The sequence below is a fragment of the Erpetoichthys calabaricus genome, chromosome 3 (genome assembly GCF_900747795.2).
Source record: "Erpetoichthys calabaricus chromosome 3, fErpCal1.3, whole genome shotgun sequence".
NCBI lineage: Eukaryota > Metazoa > Chordata > Cladistia > Polypteriformes > Polypteridae > Erpetoichthys > Erpetoichthys calabaricus.
The window spans coordinates 159839493-159863669 of record NC_041396.2 but is presented as its reverse complement, the minus strand read 5'-3'; the positions used below and the strand labels follow the sequence as shown (position 1 = coordinate 159863669).

Sequence of the window (24177 nt, the reverse complement as noted above, 5' to 3'; positions counted from 1 at the left end):
TTTGTGTCCTTTCACATTACGTGGCCCTTAAAAGTTAGCTAGCAAACAGCAGTTGGTCCATATTTGGTTCACTGTGCCTATTAGAGTGAGAGGAATTGCTGTGTCCCAGATATAATAATAATTCTTTGCATTTATAGAGCACTTTTCTCACTACTCAAAGCGCTCAGCAATTGCAGGTTAAGGGCCTTGCTTAAGGGCCCAACAGAGCAAAGTCCTTTTTGGCATTTTCGGGATTCAAACCGGCAACCTTCTGATTGCCAGTGCAGATCCCTAGCCTCAGAGCCATATGGTTTTCCTTCACACTCATGATTACCTGTTGTACCAGGATCCAAAGGGGATCAATGGCCTGTGTTCTATCTATCTCTTTTCTGATGAATCAAAGTGCTTTTTTGAATGGAAGAATGATTAGTTTTGTCCCACATCCAGCTAACTCCCAATCAATTCTGAACCCTTTGTCTGCCATTCAGCCATCTCCGGGTGTTAGAAGGTCTAGGATTCCTGATTATTTGAAATTTCTTTATCAGAAATGGATCCTGTGTAGAGTTTAGAAGCAAAGGTAATAGCTCCACATGGTGAAACTCTAATCAGTCCTATGAAGGTGGTGGTTTTCTTCTATGAAGAGAACACCTCAGACTGTAGTTGGAGTGCTTTTGGACTCTGACATCTTAGCTCTGTGTAGTCTATTAGCACCCTCACCTCTTCAAAAATGTGGTGGGTATTGTAGCTTGAACCTGTTGCCTAAACTTCCAAATTGGCATTGATCCCAGGACAAGGTAAATGTTATTGGCCCATGTGATTATAATGTGTCTAACAGTAGACATACTTATTTGAAAAATGTCTGCCAGGACCTTCACTTTGACTCCTGCTGTAACCCAACAACAACATAAAAAAAAACTCATTGATGAGCTGCAGCTTGCGGTTTGGGTTCGGAACTGTTTGGTGTTTCTTCTGTGCTTTTGACTAATACACTATATCGGTAGCAGATGGTTTAATTGCATGACAAAACTCTCTTAAGACCTCCTTAGAAGGAAAACGTGTAAAACTGAAAGTCCACAACAGATGCACAAAATCTGTTGATCTGTAATGGTGACACTCTGAGTTTCGCAGTTCTGTTTCCAGTTTGATAATAGTTCAGAATCAGTATTCCTTATAATTTACCAGACAAAGAAAACTGTCCTGTGAGCTTGTCAGCAAGCAATCCAGCAGTTTTCTAAACCTACCTATCTATAGTCTGCCACTGTAACCCTCTTTATTTTTGTTTGATTATATCATGCGTTCGGTTTAATTGCAAATATTACGTATTGTGGTGTAATGCTGTTTGAATACAGGGGAAAAGAAAAAAAAAAGATTATGTGTTATAACGGCAACTGCACTTGCGTATAAGGCCCCAGTCAATTATAAAGAGCGTCCTTTGCCATTAGGGGGCCCTTACAGCCCCTTAGCTCGGTGTCCCGTGGAGTGTGTGAAGGCACCTCAGTTACCTGTAATGTAAAACAAGCGTGGATGCCACTGGCCCTGAAAACATAACAGTATAGTGCACTTAATGCACTAAACACATCTTTCGATCGATGGCAAATATCGACCTTGGAATAAGAAAAGGTTAAAAAGTATAGGTGATAACCAAGATATTATTTAAAAAGCCGGGTAAAAGGCAGTACATTTCTGAGAGAATTAGCAACAATGTAAATTTGTGTCGGTTATAATATAAATAGATCGCACTTTGATCTGCGGCTTCCAACAATGCTTATTTGCAGATGCCTAACAAAAATAACCGATTACACTTTTCTAAAAGGCTGCATCATTGGTGACACAATAATAAGCCTTATTCCTTGTAATCACCCATTCTCAGGAATTTTCAGCATTTTTTTTTAACTTGGGTCCAATGTCATTTATCAGTCCCTCGTTCAAAGACAACTGGCGTGAACAGGGTGTGTGTGATGTGCTTTTAGTTGTCTGGTGTTTCCATCAGCAATCCCCAATTCTAATTTTAATAAGCGAGTCCCAGACAATAGACGAGATGTGTCTGGGGAGGCCGACTCGCTGTGACACCGCAACACACGTGCACGTATGGATCCTGTTATTAACATCTCTTTCAAAACATTGGAGAGACTCGGGGCATGCGCAGTACCGGAAGATTGGAGTTTCATTCATCCACAAAAGCTGCGAAAGAAAATCAGAATTTCTTTGTTCTGTTGGTTCGGGGTGGGGGGGTAGATATTCCGTGGAATCAACGGAGGTTGTGGTGCTTTTTTCCCTCGGAACAAATACGATGAAGAGACGTTATGTGGACGCGAGCAGGCTGAGGAAAATGAAACGGAGTAAAATCACAGAGCGGCTTTCAGAAAGGTATGCTGAGGTGACACGAGTGCTAGCTAGCTGCGCTTAAGGCTTTTCAGTGTCGATGGCGCATCCTTTTGTACGCCATGCGATCACGGGGCTTTTATTGCATCTTCAGACATAGCGAACAAGGATATGCAAACAGCATAGCGGTTTCATGTTTTTTATTTGAGATGGCTGCAGGCTGGCGACGCACTAATTCGACTGTAGGAACTTTCACAAATGCCAGTCGGCAGAAAGCTACTTGTTCTGTTGCGTGGCTCTGGCGTCGGATTCGAGAGGTGGAGGACTCCGAGGTGCATTTACTCCTGTGAACAGTTGGAACATTTTTATTTTCTTCCCCCGATCACGCCATCAGCACTCAACTTAAGTATATTTAACACGTCGCGACCTGAAGTCGGTGTGTATCGTTCTCCTCTCTATCACGTCACTATCACCCTGGGGTGTCTGCAGTTTCTGAAGGGTTATTATCGATTAATATGCAGATAACGGTGCCGTTACAAAGGTGTATAAGGTAACTTAATTTAGATGCGACTGATCAGCAGATGGTGCATAATTGTCTGGTCCGAGATTGACAGTGTCAGGGTGAGTGAGTGACGTATACGCTGCTGTCTTGTGTTTATTGAGAGTTGTAAGTGGATTGATTAAGGCTGTGAGCTAAAGCACTCAATGCTCAATTTATGGAAACAATACTTGGTGAAGACTGGAGCGAGACCATGCCAATAAAGTGTAGCTGCCAGTGATGCATGTAAACAAAAGACCTGTCCTTGTTTAGTTCTGTATATTGGAGTTGGCCTTACAAAACACATTAGAACATACCCGCCTCTCGGAAGGGTGAAACTGATGTCGTATTCGTCGCGTTAGAGCACGGTGGTGTACAAGGATTTATGATCTCGGGTTTCTTTAAGGGATGGTAACCATGCAACGAAACACGCGGGGAACAGAAACTGCACCTTGTCGGCGTACCTCTGTTTATCTGATCTCGAAGTCCTCTCTTCTCCTGTCCCATAAGGCACGCACCGAGCATCTCTTTCCATTATGTCCTACGCACGCCTTCCTTAAGTCCTTTAATCGTCTTTCTGCATCGAGTCTTTCATTTGTGTTCATGCTCATGGCTGCACATTGTGTTTTTAGCTGTTGTATGCTTTTTATCATTATTGGATACTGCAAATAGAAGCTTTTGCATTTGTTTTTATATATATGGTATGATGTATCTAGTAAATAATGTGATGCTACAACAATATTATATGGGCTTGAACCATTGTCTAGACCCCATCTACCTATTCTGTGGAAAACACAGAAAATTAGCATATAATGTCAACGCTGTTGAATAGGTAATACACAAGAACAGCAAGTAGTGCTAGAGTTTGCAAATTTGTATGGATAGCTAGAAAAAATGGAAACAGCACCTGAAAATTATGAGTGGTATACATATGCAAGGCACTATATAAGAGATATATAGAAAAAACTTGTTCTGTTGTTTAGTAAAGACACATTGTATAAAGTTTGTATCATTTCATTTTCAAATGACCTTTCTAAACTGTCAGTGATTTGTCAACAACAGCATTCTGTTTAGGAATGTAGACTTTAGTGGATCTCTCTATTAGTGCCACAAAAGGTGGTTTTATTTTCAGAAAGGAGTTTCAAAAAAATATTTTGTTGACCAGCACCTTTCAGCTTTAGGCTTTTATATTATGTCTTGATCTACAAGACATGTAAAGAAAGTCAGTTTAAAAATAACTGACATAAGACCATATGTGCAGCATGGAATTTTTACTCAACTGCTGTAAAATTAATATTGTCAAGCAGTAACCTGTTTTAGTCAAACTATTTTCATGTAGCACCATTCACTGATTTATTTAAAAACCACAGTATGGTGTATAGATAACTCATTATGTATTAACGATTACAAAATCATCAAATAGCATCTAATATACTTTATTTTAAAAATATATCGATTTATAAAGATAAGTGATGATTTCATTAGTCAAACAAATAAAATACAGGGAGATTATTATGCACTTAAGTATTCAAATCACACTTTGAATTTATGATATAGAGAAGTCTTCAGTTTGGATAAGATCATTTGTTCTTTTATTTTAAGAAGATATAAAGTACACTTAAGATATAAACTTGTAAATTACAATTATACATTAATTCATTTTCACTTCAGTTCAGTGTAATCTCAGTTAGGTATGTGAGAAAAAATTCTGGACAGGCCTTTAATGTATTTCACAGCCCAAATGAAAATACAAACATATATATTGTGTATAAGAAATGGTTAAAAGGTGCAGGTGAAATTGAAAAAGCACTTGGCTTAGTTAAAGGCAGGGAATTTCAGACAGAATTAGGAGCAAATATGTGTCTGCTATAATGTAATTAAATAACACTTGAATCATCGGTTTCCAGCAACTAATAAAACAGGAAAAACTATAATGCAGTTTATATTCATATTTAAAGAAGCCTAATAAAAACAACTGGATATATTGTTTAGAAAGGCATTATCAAGGGTGATACAATAATTACTTTTAGCTATTCATCCTCATTGTTTTTCCACATTTTGTGGAATTTGGTTCAATGTCAGTTTGTTTTTGTATTTATTTGGGAACTTGTCATAGCACACTTTGCCTGTACTTAGTGAAGAGCGCATGAAGTTCATTGAATTATTTGTAGTTTGCTTATTCATTCTACTTGTGCATTGGTTTTACCCTAACAATAGCCCTAACCCTCTCAAATCCCAAAGATATTTTTGCCATGCTTATATCCTCACTAAATTGCCTCAGTGTGGTTGTACATATTGGTGGAACCTGTGATGGACTGGCTCCCCATCCATGGCTGATCTCTGCTTTGTGTTCAGTGCTGCTGAGATAGGCTCTAGACACCCCAAACCAGAACCTGAATTGTATTTGGCAGATTTTAGCATGTTATGCTATACATTTTTATATATAGTTCAATTATTTAGTCATGGTCTGAACCATAGTAGAATAAGTGCAATAAAACTTTATAAAAACTAGCATTTGGGCAATGATGCATTTAATAGGCATGACAGCCAAAACATTTATGATTTTGAAAGAAACACATTAAAATATTATGAAGGCTTTATTTTTGTCTTAATATGTATTGTAACTGTTTAGTTTGTTTTTTGTTTTACAAAGTTAATGCTTTTTCAATGCAATAGTATAAATTAAAGCAAAAAGCAAAGGCTGCTTCTTTTAGAATTTTGCTAAAAATAGAAAGGAAGAACTCTCATTGGAGTTAATTTGAGGTTTTTTTTTTGTTTAAAGGCTCCACTGTAACTAAAATTCAAATCATATATCCTTTTAATCTCTAACCCACTTAATTCAATGAAGGCTCACTGTTGGAGCCTTTTCTGGCAACACTGTATGTAAGACAAGCACCAATCCTACATTGACCCTGTAAATGATACCAACGTCAGTCCACTGCCAGGTCCACTCAGGGGCTGGATAACAGTCCTGTTATAGTTTGGAACTGCATGGACACACCAAAGAGACAAAAAGAAAGGACAACATTTTAATAAATGTAGCCTAAAATAAAATATATATTTTTGGCTGTAAATCAGGGAATATTATCAAGTAGTCATAGTATATTTAAAGAAATGCCACTTTGCAGTGTTAGGAAAGAGGTTTTATAAACTACATTTAGCATTGTGTACCAGCATTTTAATGTTTAAATGTTTTCTACAAAAGCTGGCAACAGATTGGCACATGCCTAAGCTTTAATCAGTTATGTTCTCCCTCCATACATTCTTAATAAAAATGCTTAGATTAGGGTAGTGGTTACTTGTATCATAGATGATGTTTAGAATAGTGTGTTTCAGTTTCAACCACATCAGTTAATCTGAAATCTGTTTTAACATGTTTGTTTTCCGGATCACTTAAATGTTTTTGATTTTGGTTGGAATGGTGGTAACGTTATCAATATAACCATTGTTTTTGCAGGTTTTGTATGTTTTATGTTCTTTTACTTTTCTCTGGACACTCTGGTGTCTTCTCTCTTCCTAAAGATTTGTATGCTAGTTTGAATGGTGACTCTACAGTGTTCAGGTGTGTGTGACAGAATATGTGTGTGTGGCAGTGATATAGACTGGTGCCCCATTCCAAAGCTGGTTCGTTACATGGTTTCCAGTGCTTTGACACTATGAATGCTTCTATGGGGACCTATTACTAAAACAGCCAAGTTCAGAAATTGAATGACAGATCTGATATCATTTACTTATGAAACAGCTCATTTAATGACTGTATACAGCTGCCATTTAGTATCAATTGCTGTTTTTATTTGCATAAAAATGGCCAATTACCTGTTGCCTTTTTAACTATACAGAATACTCTGGATAGAGTTACTATTTTTATGTACGCACCCTTTAAATATATGTGCCAGGTGGGATGCAAGAGCTGTTCAGATTGATGTGCTTTAATGCAGGATGGTATCACCAGGTGTTTTAGGATAAAGCCTGATTCAGTTTCAATGGCTTCTACATTACTAATCTTATAATCCTAGCAATTTAAATTAAAAGGGCCACATGAAAATAAATGAATATGCCTTAGCTGGATGGGTGAATGAGGTTATTTGTCTGGAGGAGAAGTGACCAGGGGTAAAAAGAAGGCTAGACTCCATTAAACAGAGACAGGTTTGACAGGGATACTTTGTTACTTTGGTCTATTTATACTTGTGATTTTCCTGTGTGTGTAACTCTTCCATTTGTGAACCTCATATGTTTGAAACATAAATCACTAATCTGTTTCTGCTCTCTGTTATCAAGTGATTTAGTGGAACGTCATGGTTGTCACCTTTGCTGACGCTTCAAACAGTAAGAAATGTCAGACCTCAAAGCCATGGTGCCTTGAGTAACATCATTTCATGGTTTTATTGTTTGTGTGCTTTTTAAGCATTCTAGAGGGATGCCGATTTCAGTTCTGTAATTGTTAATGGCTTTATTCTTTTTGAAAATTGTAGCATGCTTCTCATATTTAAGGTACTTGCACAAATACTTAATTTCTGTATGTGAGAATAAAATGAAAATGTACTTTCGGGCTTGTATACTAATCTGCTGTGCAATTAATTTTAAGTGACTTGTCTTGGTAAGAATAATTTATTGCTGTCTTTTTATTGTTATTTTTATTTGGGGATCTTATGAATGGCTCATATATGCATTTCAGTGGATCATTTTAACTGTCATGCACTCTTTGTGAGAGAAGTTTGTAAATGTATTTAATATGCTGTGTTAGTTTGTTAATATACATTTTTTAGTGGTGTACATCCTTTGATATTTAATGCTACTTTGAAACTGTTTGTCCATTAAAGAAAGTATTCTTTATCTAAGACTTAGATAGCAATACTATTTATTTCAATGTTACATTTATACTATTTATTTGAAAGTCACATGCACCTTTAAACGCTTTCTTAGATGATTATTACATAGGTAGTTTGCTCAAATTTAGACCATTTTTGCAGCTTAATTTTTTTCAACTCCTCTCAGATCTTCAATAATTTTGTTGTCATGGTTACCAGACAAAGTGGTGCATCAGACGATACATGACTCCTAGAATTTAAATGTCTACACACATTTTCATCCCTTCACACATTCTAAAGTGCAGTTCACTTAAAATAAGTTGAAAATGGTGTAAAATACTCAAAACCCTTTTTTTTTTTTACTGTTACCAGTTGTAGCATCTTTGTACATGAAAATGGAAGTATGACTTGAAATAAATTATTGGGATTAATGGACTATGGGTAGATTAGCTGTTCTTGTTTCTTATTTTGCATCTATGAATTTACAACATTAATGAAGACAAAGTCATAGGTGTTGAAAGTAAGAGTGCTTTGCCACTAAATCAGCATGATGAAAGCATATAACTTAATAAGGTCAAAGCTGTGCAGTAGCTATTCATACACTGTCTAGACCAACCATAATTATATCATCCGTGTAAGTCAGAATATGTACTGCATTTTTTAGCCAATTAGTAATGCTGAATGTCTGATCCCGTTTACATGAAGCAATAATTACATGGATTCTCGGCACTTTACATTAATATGATAAAAACAGCATAATAAATTAAATGAAACTGGGAGGTGACTGATTGGCATGTGACTGACTGGGGGAGATGTAACTTTAAAATGTCATTGTGATCTTTTCCACAATCCAGTAAATACTTCTTTACAGTAAGGCTGTGAAGTAGCTGCTTCCTTTATTGTAGGACCAGAAAAGCCTAAAAATTGCATACTCATTCTTAGTCTCTGCCAAGGCCAAAAGTTTAGGTTTCACTAGCAAAAATACACCTTTAACTTTAAGCTTTAAACTAAATAATAAATAAGTCACTAATAACCAAATCTTATTATTTGATACCTTTTGATGTTTAGAGTTGCACTCCATACATTTTCACACCTGCATAAACCAGCTCAGGATTGCAGGAGGATAAAGCCTGTCCTGACAGCACTAGCATCTGGGAAAGAACCAGCCATGGAGGATTTCTAGTCCATCACAGAGGCCACTAGAGCACACACTGGGAGAATCATGCTAACAGACATGGCTTTGGATTTGGCACAGCACCCTGAGGGAAAAAAAATATGATGTAACCACTGCCCCACTGAAATCAACAGCATATATAGTGATTAAATTATAGTTAGTAACTATAATTATATTATGTTAGCACTTAGGTGACTGAAAATGCATAGCATATAGACCTGAGTTCGCTTCCCGGGTCCTCCCTGCGTGGAGTTTGCATGTTCTCCCCGTGTTTGTATGGGTTTCCTCCCACAGTCCAAAGACATGCAGGTTAGGTGGATTGGCAATTCTAAATTGGCCCTAGTGTGTGCTTGGTGTGTGGGTGTGTTTGTGTGTGTCCTGCGGTGGGTTGGCACCCCTGCCCAGGATTGGTTCCCTGCCTTGTGCCCTGTGTTGGCTGGGATTGGCTCCAGCAGACCCCCGTGACCCTGTGTTCGGATTCAGCGGGTTGGAAAATGGATGGATGGATATTTTCTAATTTATTATATCCCCTGTACTCATCAGGCAACCATACCAGACAACCTAGGGGCCCTATTAACTTGTGTCCGAAAATAGCTCATGTTCATAGCTTTAAATTAGAATGTAAAAATCTGTGAACAAATTCATTGCCCATGAATAATACAGTATGTAACTCTGGAATAATAATTACTACCCAAAAAGTACATGTATGTTGTTGCCTCTAGTGAGAAAACCTGTTACTACAGATATACTGTATATGGATTAAACTACCATTTCACTGTTGCCAATCCCATCTTCTTGACTGATAAGTTTAGGTTAGAGGTCAATCTAATATTGGACAAAGGCCATTACAACAAAGATACACAAATACAGCATACACACAGAATCTTCAATCAATTTGACTGTATAAATGTGGACTGGGGAGAAAGACAAGTAGGATTAACACTAAGCTGTGGGTCAAAGCTCTTGAGATGCTTCCTTGCTACCTGTGGCACCACTGTTAAAAAAAGGATAATATCATGAATTAAGATGGATAGATAATCCACACATAGGTTAATTTTAAATGGTTCAATCAACATACCAAAAACAGTAACATTTTTGCATAATCATAATTACCATTGCCAATTCTATGTGTATATCTTTGCATAGATATCGATTTGTGCTTTAATTAAAATGTGTATTTTTGCATATTCATTTAGTTATATATCATTTGTAAATATTCCAACATGAACATCTGATGTACAGTTGCTTGAAGAAGAGACTTGTAAAAATGCTAGATTTTGCTGTCATTTTCAAAAAGTAGGCAGAATTAGTCATTTTCTTATTTATGCTGTGGCGCACTGCTTTGTTGGAAATGTACTTTAACAACATGCAGTTAAACATTTTCTCATAGTTATAGTGTATGTTAGGCAGTTTTATAAATATAAAAAGCACTTTGGAATGCTTAGTCACTTATAACTTATTTTGTTGCAGTTGCTCTTTCTCTGTAATACATTACATTATCTTGGATATTGGGCACAAAAGGACAGAATCGGTGTTGGAATAAAAATGAAAAAAGCTCTTAATACACTGATGGTCCTAACATGCATCTACCTGTGACTGCTTCTGGCTAATAACATAGACAGATTTCCCTTGATGCAAAATTTGGAGTTGAAGTAATTATTAAACATGTGACATAAGTGGGTCTAATTATGGTACCTTTTTTCATACACATCACTTATAGGTTTTTATGTTGTTGATCAGCTTTAGAAAGCTGATGTAGCCTTTAGAGTGAAAAGTTCTGTTTTTTCCCCATTGATCCAATCTATTTAACCATCCACCTTCAAAGCCCCAGCCAGGAAGATTAAAATCTATCCTGGTTGCATCAGAGATAAGGAAAGAACAATAGATAGAGTGTAATTTCATCACAGGGCATATTCACACTCCAGCACTGTTAATGTCAGGAGAATATATGAAAGCCAAATAAGGGATAACACCGGGTGATCAAAAAGTATAAGCATCAAAGTCAAAATGAGATACAAAATTCATGGTCAAAAAACAAGAGCAAAGAATTATTTAGCAGCAGAGTTTGAAAGAACAATTAGAAAAATAGGCTTTGAATCTGCAACTTTCATAAGCAAATTAATTCCAGGAGGACCTTTCAGGCCTTCTTATAATGCCATAGCCTCGGAAGACACAACCCCTAACAACAAGTGGTTCTAGCTTAATGGCAGGAGCTCCAAAATTGCGGCCAGCATGAAAACCAAAAAGGTGGACAAAGCAGTCAAAGAATATTTACCCATCAAAACAAAGAAAGATCACCACAAATGGATTACTGAATCAAACTCATTGATTAAAAAAAAAAAAACTCCAAAACACGTACAGTATCTGATTACCAGAATTACCCTAAGTTCTTGTCTATAAGCCGCGGCTTATCTAAGGAAAAAAGTTGTGAAAATGAAAAAATAGAATATCGGCTTATACATAACTCCGGTTTATACAGTAATCCCTCCTCCATTGCGGGGGTTGCGTTCCAGAGCCACCCGCGAAATAAGAAAATCCGCGAAGTAGAAACCATATGTTTTTATGGTTATTTTTATATTGTCATGCTTGGGTCACAGATTTGCGCAGAAACACAGGAGGTTGTAGAGAGACAGGAACGTTATTCAAACACTGCAAACAAACATTTGTCTCTTTTTCAAAAGTTTAAACTGTGCTCCATGACAAGACAGAGATGACAGTTCCGTCTCACAATTAAAAGAATGCAAACATATCTTCCTCTTCAAAGGAGTGAAGCAAACAAATCAATATGTCTGTTTGGCTTTTAAGTATGCGAAGCACCGCGGCACAAAGCTGTTGAAGGCGGCAGCTCACACCCCCTCCGTCAGGAGCAGGAAGAGAGAGAGAGGACAGAGACAGAGTTTGTTTGTCAGTCAAAAATCAATACGTGCCCTTCGAGCTTTTAAGTATGCGAAGCACTGTGCAGCATGTCTTTTCAGGAATCAGCTTTACAAAAGATAGCAACGTGAAGATAATCTTTCAGCATTTTTAGACGAGCGTCCGTATCGTCTAGGTGTGCAAACAGCCCCCCTGCTCAATCCCCATACGTCAGGATCACAGATAGTCAGCGCAAGAGTGAGAGAAAAGTAAGCAATCTAGCTTCTCAGCCATCTGCCAATAGCGTCCCCTTGTATGAAATCAACTGGGCAAACCAACTGAGGAAGCATGTACCAGAAATTAAAAGACCCATTGTCCGCAGAAAATCCGCGAACCAGCAAAAAATCCGCGATATATATTTAAATATGCTTACATATAAAATCACAATTTAAATGACCGCTACGTGCGCGTGTTGACTCGGCGATGCCCAGAGCAGAAAGAACGCGCTCCGGCCGCTCCAACCGCGCCATGCGGGGAGTGAGAGAGACGCCAATATCTCACACTCTCTCCCCCCTTAAAGAAATTAAATGGGTGCGAGTGAGACCACTGACCTCCCTCCCTTCTATTAGTTATAGGTTATAGTACGTTCGGCTTATCCATGAGTCCGGCTTATCTATGATACGATTTTATTTTAAAAATTCGTGTGATTTTTGGTCTCCGGCTTATACATGAGTCCGGCTTATAGACAAGAACCTAGGGTAATAGAGAAAAACATACCAAAACTCAAAAAAGGAACTCTATTCTATTATACTTTTACTCAGTTACTCAGACCAGGCCACTTTAGACCCTCCAGTTGATCAATCACATACAGTATGTCTTTGGGAGTTAGAAGTGTAGCAGTCAGTGTGCAATGGTATTGTCTGTGAACATACTGGCAATTGGTACAGTATCTGATTTGCTGTTGTGGCCTGTTAAAGATAGATAGATAGATAGATAGATAGATAGATAGATAGATAGATAGATAGATAGATAGATAGATAGATAGATAGATAGATAGATAGATAGATACTTTATTAATCCCAAGGGGAAATTCACATACGCCAGCAGCAGCATACTGATAAAGAAAATATTAAATTAAAGAGTGATAACAATGCAGGTATACAGACAGACAATAACTTTGAATAATGTTAACGTTTACCCCCCACCCCGGGTGGTATTGAAGAGTCGCATAGTGTGGGGGAGGAACGATCTCCTCTGTCTGTCAGTGGAGCAGGAAAGTGTCAGCAGTCTGTCGCTGAAGCTGCTCCTCTGTCTGGAGATGATACTGTTCAGTGGATGCAGTGGATTCTCCATGATTAACAGGAGCCTGCTCAGTGCCCGTCGCTCTGCCACAGATGTCAAACTGTCCAGCTCCGTGCCTACAATAGAGCCTGCCTTCCTCACCAGTTTGTCCAGGTGTGAGGCGTCTCTCTTCTTTATGCTGCCTCCCTAGCACACCACCGCGTAGAAGAGGGCGCTTGCCACAGCCGTCTGATAGAACCTCTGTAGCATCTTATTGCAGATGTTGAAGGACGCTAGCCTTCTAAGGAAGTATAGTCGGCTCAGTTCTTTCTTACACAGAGTATTAGTATTGGCAGTCCAGTCCAATTTATTATCCAGCTGCACTCCCAGGTATTTATAGGTCTGCACCCTCTGCACACAGTCACCTCTGATGATCACAATAAAAGCATTCATTTATTGCAAAGGTCACAGTTTCAATTGTAAGTTTGCTCTGAATAATGGTTAAGAACAATATACCAATGCAGTGTATATGGAAGAAAAGAGGCTTGTCAACTGAGAGAAGTCTCTACCACCTTGAAATTTCACAACAGGATATTTGCTTTCATTTGGATTTTCTTCACTAAGCTCAGTCTTGCTCTCTGTTAACCAGGATTACTCCAGCATTATCCAATTGATATGAAAAACAAACTTTTAAAAGAATGCATCTGCTTGTTTCCTCAAAATGGGCTTTGAACTGATTGTCAGCAATCAGCATTAAAAAGAAATCAAGTGCAGTTATTTTTATTCTTAGAAAGTTATTGTCCTTTTTTGCCAAGGGGCACAGAAGGGATCTACTTACTGCTTATGCTATTAGCTGAACACTATTATTTAAATGAACTGAATTCTGAAGGAGGTATACCCTTTGATGGACATGTTTGGAATAGTAGGCAGGATAGTATTTAAGGCAAAATGTTAAAAGCAGCAAATTGTGCAAAAATAATAGATTGTCTAGTAATGATGTGGCCCTAGTGTGTGCTTGGTGTGTGGGTGTGTTTGTGTATGTCCTGCGGTGGGTTGGCACCCTGCCCGGGATTGGTTCCTGCCTTGTGCCCTGTGTTGACTGGGATTGGCTCCAGCAGACCCCCGTGACCCTGTGTTCGGATTCAGCGGGTTGGAAAATGGATGGATGGATGGATGGTAATGATATTGACATGAAGAGAGGATGTTGAATCCTGCAGTTGGGCAAGTACTATACCTGCTTGTTTTTTTGAAAACAGAAATAACATCTTGCTTCATTTTAAAGGTTTGTGGTATAGTAAATGGAATGCAGATATAAATGAGTGTAACATCAAAAAAGAGAAAAATGCCCCCTGGGGAGCCAGCTCCTCAAAGCAGGCTGGTGGATAAGTCTCATACAGCTTTTTTTGACACAGCTAAAAAAAGACCTAACCTTTAAAATAAAGAAAAACAGGACCTACAGTAGGTGGTGAACACCCTCTTACATGCAATCTGAATTAATAGAAGTGGGTAAACCATAAAGGCATAGGCCTGATTGGTTACGTTTGCACTGATGGAGGCTGAAAAGCAGTGTTAAGATACAGTAAAGTATACTTTAAAGCAGAACATAACAAGAAGTGCATAATGACAGGATGACAAACATATAGAATGTGATTGCAAGATTTTTGAGAAGATTTTGCACTATATAGAGACTCTCCTCAGTGTACTCTAGTGATGTGCAGTTAAATATCCTGTCCACTAAGTATTTGAATAACTTTTGAAAATACAGTACTAATGCATATAAATAATGGACACAATTTAAGGCTGTGAGACTTCTCAGGCAGTGTTCCAGTGGAATGAACAAAAGCTCATTTTAGTACATGATTTTTTTTTGTGAATTTCTCACTACAGACTGTAGCTATGATAGTGGGGGATTAGTTAACTAGAAACTGTGGATTTGTTTATTAATAAGGCTCCCTCTGTTCCATGTAAAAGATAATGTTGGCTGTCAATAGTTTCAGGGTTTGTATGTTTGTTGGCCCAGTTATGGTAAACTATACAGTCTATATTTAGATATTCAGTCTTGCTTTTAGGGAAAAAGGAGGTTCCAGTTAGTATTTATTCTCTGTGATATGTGAGCAGGTGCACCACCAGGACATATTATTACTTGAAGGATCATCTTCAAACTCTTTATTATTACATATTTTGGCAGGGTTGGTCAGTAGAATATTGCTGGACAGGATGCCTCCTTACAGCCTGGCCCATGATGTACTTTAGCTAGAAAATAGAGTCCCAGTGTGTCCTATGGCTGGGAGACGACAACATGGTCACTGGCTTTTTGATATGGCCTTTTACTACAGAAGAAATCCATGTGATCTGTTCAGGCCAAGAACATGTGAAATATCTGGCAGTTTACCAACAGGAGGAAAAGCACCTGAGAGAAAGACACAGATAAAGTGGAGGTGAGAGACACTACAAACTAAAGTTTATGACACCTGGCATGGTATTTTGCACTGCTTTCTTCATCTCTTTTAACCCTCTCCCACTGAAGAAATACAATTTCCTTAAATGGTATATTGCGATCTGATGCTGTTACATTCTGCACCTAAGGCAGCTCTAGGGCAGAGTGGGATTGTGGTTCTGTTTAAGTATACAGTATATTGGCCTAGTAAATACTACATCAAACACTATAATTTGTGGGCAATCTGAGTGAACTTTTTCAGAAGTAATAGCCTATAACCATTTGATTTCTTGATATAAGTATGTGTGAAAATGCTGTCTATACCATAATAATATGTGTAATAGGGAATATTTTCAACTATATCAACTGGGAAGATAAATTTAACTTTAAGACTAAGAGAAATTTGTAGAAATAGTGTGATGCTTTAATGTCTCCATTGTATGAATGTTCATCTTGTGTGTTCAATTTTGTGTTCATGAATGCCTTAATTTGTACAGCTTGTATGGACTGGCTTGTACCAGTATAGAGTATTTGGGTATGTATGATATATTATCCAAAAAAAAAGAGCAAATCTTCATCAATAGGTTCATCCAAAACCAAACCATAGTTGAAATTTAAACTTCATATATATATGGAAGAGAAGGTCTGTGATACGGTTTGCATATTTGCAGCTGGAGATCCACAAAGGGAGAAAAAATTAATCACGTATCATAATATAGTTTTTATTCCTGAGCTTTCAACCCCTGCCAGGGGTCTTCATCAGAGGATAATGCTTAGACTTACAAGAATCAAAGGCAATATATAGCAAATCATTACGCGGGGTGTGTGGCTAAGTCAGTGTGATGGGGGGGGGGGGGGGTATTGGGTGTACAGTTTATTTATTATGAACATGTTCTTCTTAAATTTGCAAATGCTGGATTTATGTCCAAGTGTCTGTTGATGGCGTTCTCATTTGATAGCCAAGATTCGGCCAGCTCTCTGGCACTTTTAGTGCTGGCCTTAAATTTTACTTGTACATTGTCCATAATAAATAAACTGTACACCCAATACCCCCCCCCCCCATCACACTGACTTAGCAACCCCCCCCCACACCCCATCCACGTAATGTTTTGCTATATATTGCCTTTGATTCTTCTAAGTCTAAGCATTATCCTCTGATGAAGACCCCTGGCAGGGGTTGAAAGCTCAGGAATAAAAACTATTTCATGATACGTGATTCATTTTTTCTCCCTTTGTGGATCTTCAGCTGCAAATATATATATATATATATATATATATATATAATAAAAAAAATTCTGTGGAATGAATGACTAGGCGACTATACGTGATCTTCACGTTAAGATCACGGAAGACAAATAAAAGAACCGCGAGACGAAAGAGAATGGGCAAAAAAAATCAGTAGTGTAAAGGGAAGCAGCACACACAGATACAGGGGTCTCAGTGCATATAAAGCGTATAAAGGACAATACGTTATAAATGAAATGTCGACAAATAAAAGATCGCATTAGTGCAAACAAAAGGAAATTAATCATCAGGACCAGGTGTAATTGAAAAAATAGCAGGACAAAGCGAGGTCAGAAATAAAAGGCAAAGAGCAGAAAACAAAGTCTTTTCGCATCCTCAGCATTCAATGCACAAAACGTAGATTTACACAATAATGGAACATATGCTATGAGAATCTGTGGTCCCGCAAGAGTTAAAGCGACAACAAGTTTAATTTCAAAGAAAACACAATTCGGTCAGGTGTATATTTATGATGACGGAGAAGTGATCACAACACGAGCAGCAGAGACACGAAGTAGCAAAAAGGACAGCGGGTGTACACACTTTAAAATGATCGAAGGGCTCCCCCCCCTTCACAACGCGAGCAGCGTTATACACCCTGCAAGAAAGAGATTTAACCATGCCCAGGCCGGAAATAAGGGACAATTATTATTTTTACAACGTCACGCGAGAGAAGGCAGTGAGCCATCATTTAAAACAGGTCCACAGACATCTAACCTAGCAGTTGTTGGATTGCATTTGGCAGACAAATCGACGGCATATACTTAGCATGCGTTCAGCCGCCCCCCCTTCACAACGCGAGCAGCATTATACGTCTGGCGAGAAAGAGATGTAACCACGCACGGGGCCAGAAATAAAGGACAAGTATTGTTTTTACAAAAGTTTTTAAAGTAAAAATGAAAATAATGCAAATGTAACAATTCCCATGAAAATAACAATCTGTTTAAACTGTATATCCGGTAAACCAAACACGGGCATGGGCGAGCAAAGCGACACAGGCAGAAAGCAGCGCGGAGAAAACAGACTCAAAAGCGTTGGAGAGACAAAAAAGAAAAATCTAGGTGCAAATTCAGAAAATAAGGAAAGTAGTTATCAGCCAGGAACAAGTGGAATTGAAAAAAAGCACGTCCAGTCCGGACGTTGCCGCTATACACATGCAGAGCAGGTTAGAGATTATGAAAGTAATGATAAGTAATTATCAGCCCGGAACAAGTGGAACTGGAAAAAAAAAGCACGTCCAAACAGGACGTTGGCGTTAGAGATTATGAAAGCAGTGGAATTCAAAAGGCTCCAAAAAAAAAAAGGTGGCGCGATACACATGTGGAGAAAGTTAAAGAATATGAAAGTAGGAAAATTAGAAAGTATAAAATAAAGAAAGTACAGATCTCAGGACCGCAAACAAATGGAAATTATTACTCAAAAAGGGAAAGTAATCACGGAACAGGTGTCATTGAAGCAGAAGCAGGATAAAGCGAGGTCAGAAATAAAAGACAGAGTAGAAAATAAAGTGAAACGTCATAAAGAGCTCAAAAAACAAGGGGCCAAACACATGCAGAGCAGGTTAGAGATAATGAAAAATGGAATTCAAAAGACTCGTAGAAAAACATGCAGAGCAAGATACAGAATATGAAAGCAGAAAAAAACGACGGTGTCAAAACAAACAAAGTAAACATCGCATTAGCGCAAAGAAAGAGAAATTATTACTTGGAGAAATAACGAAAAGGCGAATAGAGATCAAATATATGGACACAGGTGATATGTCAGAAGTATGTAAATATTGTAAGGCTTTGAAGTTTAAGTCAAGAGAATTTCAAAAACGGAGTTTACCTCACATGCATTTATTGGTTACTTTGCAAAAAAAATTATTCACTGCTGATGATGTAGATCGTTTTGTCTGTGCTGAAATTCCAAACAGAGAAACCTATCGTAAATTATGGTACAAAGTCATTAAACACACTGACCTCATTAAAAAGATTCAGAACGTTGGGACTCGAAAGATTCCAAATATTGTTTTTACAGAAGTTCTGAAATAAAAGTGAATCTAATGAAATAGCAACAATTCAAAGGAAAAAATCTTAAAAGTGTGTATCTGGAAAAATAAAAACGGGGGTTGGCGAGCGAAGCGAGCAGGGGGCAAAGCCCCCTAGTATATCTATATATCTATTATAGTAATCCCTCCTCCATCGCGGGGGTTGCGTTCCAGAGCCACCCGCGAAATAAGAAAATCCGCGAAGTAGAAACCATATGTTTATATGGTTATTTTTATATTGTCATGCTTGGGTCACAGATTTGCGCAGAAACACTGGAGGTTGTAGAGAGACAGGAACGTTATTCAAACACTGCAAACAAACATCTGTCTCTTTTTCAAAAGTTTAAACTGTGCTCCATGACAAGACAGAGATGACAGTTCTGTCTCACAATTAAAAGAATGCAAACATATCTTCTTCTTCAAAGGAGTGCGCGTCAGGAGCAGAGCATGTCAGAAACAGAGAGGAAAGCAAACAAATCAATAGGGCTGTTTGGCTTTTAATTATGCGAAGCACCGCCGGTACAAAGCTGTTGAAGGCAGCAGCTCACACCCCCTCCGTCAGGAGCAGGGAGAGAGAGAGAGAGAGAGAGACAGAGAAAAACAAACATGCAAAAATCAATACGTGCCCTTTGAGCTTTTAAGTATGCGAAGCACCGTGCAGCATGTTGCTTCACGAAGCAGCTGCACACAGAAGGTAGAAACGTGAAGATAATCTTGCAGCATTTTTAGACGAGCGTCCGTATCGTCTAGGTGTGCGAACAGCCCCCCTGCTCACACCCCCTACATCAGGATCACAGATAGTCAGCGCAAGAGAGAGAAAGAAAAGTAAGTTGGGTAGCTTCTCAGCCATCTGCCAATAGCGTCCCTTGTATGAAATCAACTGGGCAAACCAACTGAGGAAGCATGTACCAGAAATTAAAAGACCCATTGTCCTCAGAAATCCGCGAACCAGCAAAAAATCCGCGATATATATTTAAATATGCTTACATATAAAATCCGCGATAGAGTGAAGCTGCGAAAGGCGAAGCGCAATATAGCGAGGGATCACTGTATTAAGAAAAATCTTGCGACTATACGAAAGTTTTTTCCTGCTATGAGATGTGATCTTTTGAAGAGAGACAACAACAACATTTATTTATATAGCACATTTTCATACAATGTGGTGAGCTGGTGCCCTGCCCAGGGTTTGTTTCCTGTCTTGCGCCCTGTGTTTGCTGGGATTGGCTCCAGCAGACCCCCATGATCCTGTAGTTGGGATATAGCGGGTTGGATAATGGATGGATGGATGGATGGATTTTCATACAAATAATGTAGCTCAAAGTGCTTTACATGATGAAGAAAGAGGAAAAAAAAGACAATGAAACAGACAGAGAGGTGTAGGTGGGTGAAGTGCAGATCATGCGACACAGCAGCAGCAGCAAGCCAGCAGCTTGATCGAGCAAAGAGGAAGGAAAAAAACTATTTGTTTCCCATTGTATCACCATTTAAGAGGGGTTTCGGAGGAGTAGCCGTGTCTCCTTGGTACAATGGCACGTAGCAGTAGCGGGGGGGAAGGGGTTGGCGAGCAAAGTAAAAAGGGGGCAAAGCCCCCTAGTGTATATATATATATATATATATATATATATATATATATATATATATATATATATATATATCTTACTGACTCACACACTCACTGACGTATCAACAAACCCATAATAATGCTATAGTACTGCATTCCCCTATGCCCATGAAAATGCGACTGGTGTTAAACTCAAAAACAAATTCTTGAGTGATCAGAAAAACCCTTATCTGAAGCAGAGTTTAGTTCAGTTCACCTGCCACCGTTGTAAGATGAGTATGTAAGGTTAGGATTTGTGGTTTACACTACTTTTTATTTTACTTTCCATTGTTTTCCATTTTGTAAGTCTATTTGGAGTTTATTTCTGTTCTTATTGGTTGCAATTTTAATTTGCCATTTTCTCCATGCCTGAGGCCTGTTTCAATTAGTATATTTTTTTCCATCTAAACCCTCCAAAACTTTGTAATAGTACAAGTATACAGATCAGTGCCTTACATTAAAATCTGATTGAAGTTAACATTTTTATAGGAAGTACTGCAGGGTAAAATTATATTTATACCCAAAATTCCCATCATTCAGCTTATTACTTGTTTGAATTCAAAAGAATGCACTTTTCTGTAAAATACTGTTTTCCTATGATCATCAACAAAAGCCAATATCAGTCACTTGGTAAAGCAGGAATTGATCTGTGGCAGGAATGTTTTACTCATGGTCATTTGTATGTAGTATGTTTAAAAGCAGTAGCTTCCAATGAATTATAATATTAGTCCCTGGTAAAATGCATATATAAATATTGCATAGAAAAAAAAAATACAGTAGTTATTTAGTTTCATAGTCCTTCCAATACATTTGATTAATTAACTGCACTATAACCAAGGCCATTTATCTTACAAAATTTCCCGGGTAAAGCCAGTAACACAACTATCCATCCATCCATCCATCCATTTTCCAACCCGCTGAATCTGAACACAGGGTCATGGGGGTCTGCTGGAGCCAATCCCAGCCAACACAGGGTGCAAGGCAGGAACCAATCCCAGGCAGGGCGCCAACCCACGGCAGAGTAACACAACTAGTTTAGCTTATTTAAGAATTAAACTGCAGAGTACATAACATTTTCACCCCATACAAAAAGGAAGTGATGTGATATTTACTAGACAGAATAGACAAAGCATATAGCATGCTAGCACAAGGATTAGCTAGATTTTTTAGAAACAAAGAGAAAGACCTGCAAGGGTTTTGTACCAGTTCAGTTTCCAAAATAATTCTTGCACAGATGATTCAAAGTAGCTCTTAAGCAATGTTTTATTCATATATCAAATTGTTGCAACCCATTGTGCAGACTCTACTAGACATATACAAAAGTTTCTAGTGTAAATCTAAATAACTTTTTATTGTGTTGCAGTTAAATGTACTGTATATAAAAGCTGGTTGATGTTGTTTACAGCAACAACTCTTCAACTGCAAAAAAAAAAAAATTTTTTTGGCTTACAGTTGACCCACTGCCCGTGAGAGAAGCAATTTGATTGGAGATATATGGCTACAAAATATAGACTCAAAGGGAACTGCAGCCATTTGAAATGAAAGGGGTAATTTGATATGATGAGAGGAATTTGTTATAAATATGAATTCTCCTTTCTCCTATCAAGAGATATTAAGATTGGGGTCACTTCTTCTTCTCCCTGAGTCACATTTGGTGGCTGTAATTCACTTTCAATAAATCACCTTTCAGGTTAGCCTTTGACATCATAACGAAGGGTATTAATGCTCAACATCAGAAACTCAAAAGATTTCAGATTTACAGAGCACTCCCTCCTCCTGGACTGAAACACCTTATAGCCTATTGTATATTGCTTACTATCCTCTAACTTTCATGAAAATATCTACAGCTGTATTTGAGTAATGATAGAGCAAATGTACATTGTGGTCGGGTGGTGGAAGGACAAACTGGAATCAGTCAAAATTTGGGAAGCCAACCAGGTTGTCCCTTTTGTTCATGATGAGACGAAATGAATAAAAATAAAAAGCAAAGAAAAAACAAGCCAATGCTTCCTGGTCAGGGTTTCCTCCTTCTTTGGAGTTTTTTTTAATCTTGTGATCCGCCGTGCGGCTTATTGGGGTCTTCCGTCCAGAAAATGCCTGTCTTTAGGCTGTGCATCTTTTATGGCAAAACTCCCGGAAGGGGCAGGGTTAAGTGCCCTTACTGGGTGGTTTCTTGGAGCTGTGAGGGAAGAAGTAAAGCAGGACAAAATTGGTGGTAGACCCCCTCTCGTCTTGGCGGGTTATTACATACCTTTCCCCAGCCCTTGGAGGAGTTATTTGACGCCCATGCATGACAACATACATATATATGAGTCAGCTTTATTTCTGTAAATATACTGTACTACAGTAAATATGCAGGGAATATAATGAGAAAACAAGAAGCATTGTACGGTTTAAAGGATAAGCTTGGTGTTTCTCAGTCAGATATTTGTTCAAAATCAAGGTATATATTCATTTACTACATGAAGTTGTGTTTTTAGAAATACAAGCTTTGCATTTTAAATCAGGAGTCTAGACTTATCCATATATTTGTCCATTTATAGAAAGCATCATTCCATTCATTCATTCACTGGACCTTTTTAATCCAAAATAAGTACAAAATAAGAAACAGTTTTAAATACAGTGCTAATGTTCCACTTGAAGATATTCCTAAGCTCATGATATTAAGTTGTTTACATTAAGTTTCTAAATTATCACATTCAACCCACACCATCTTTTAGATGAGGCTGAAAGAAACTGTTTGTTCTATAATAGCAATATACACTCACTGGCCAGTTGATTAGATTCTATCTAACTGTTCAACTACTTTTTAATGCAAATATCTAATCAGCCAATCACATGGCAGCAACTCAGTAAATTTAGGCATGGTGTCAAGATGACCTGCTGAAGTTCAAACTGAGCATCAGAATGTGGAAGAAATGTGACTTTGAATGTGGCATGTCTGTTAGTTCCAGATGGGCTGGTCTGTGTATTTCAGAAAACTACTGATCTACTGGGATTTTCACAAAGCAAAGGATTTTCCTGAGCAAAGGACAACCTTGGAAAAAGTGGTTGAAAGCTACACAGTGACATATGCATGAAAACTGACATATTAGTTGCATGGTTTCTGGTGTTCATTACTGCATCACACTAAAAGTCACTAAAATGATTAACTTTGTCAATTTTTCCTTTGAATTGTTTGCGCACACACACACTGCATGTGTGGTCATGGCTACATGATGCTGTAACTAACTGAGCTGTTAGATGCATATGAGGGACAGATGTTTTTGAATAAGAGGCTACTCAAAGTCTATATTTTAGTAAATGTTTTTGTGATCATGTAAATTACCTTCCCTCAACATCTCTATTTAAAATCAATAGAAAATAAATAACATAGAAAATAAAAACAATAAGTAAAAATATGCAACAGGTGTCATGACTGAGTTTAATAAAATGCTGTCATGGCATAAGAGTACGAACATATTTGCTGTTAATTGGATATTTATATTGTCAGAGGAACTGTTTGATCTTCAATATGAATCTAAATTTAGATATAGAAAGAAATTTGCAGTGATCTGCCACTGAAGAAGAGTTAGAAGACTAGGACTGGCAATCTTAGTAAAGCAATGCCTATAGAATGCCTGTGCCAAAGACAAAGCTTTCCCACACTGTCAAAGACTGGACAAGCATAGATTGCAGGAAACCCCAATTGCATCATGCTTTGGTCAAGTATAGCTCTCCTTTAATTATTACTGTATATTATTGTGAGTGTTAAACCAATATTAAAAAGAAGCAAGTATAATCTTCTGTGGGGGCTGGGCAGTCTTGTGGCCTTGGAACCCCTGCAGATTTTGTTTTTTTTTTCCAGTCCATATGGAGTTTTTGTGTTTTCT

General features: G+C 38.0%; 1 protein-coding gene across 1 annotated transcript in view; it reads left to right on the top strand.

Annotated features, from left to right (window-relative positions):
- Positions 1-2126: 2126 nt before the first annotated feature.
- si:dkey-12h9.6 (macoilin) overlaps positions 2127-24177 on the top strand; it is an 81823-nt gene continuing 59772 nt past the window's right edge. The window contains exon 1 of the mRNA XM_028797448.2: positions 2127-2346. Within this exon, the coding sequence (XP_028653281.1) occupies positions 2270-2346 (77 nt within the window). The 5' untranslated portion in view covers positions 2127-2269. The remainder of the gene's footprint in view (positions 2347-24177) is intronic.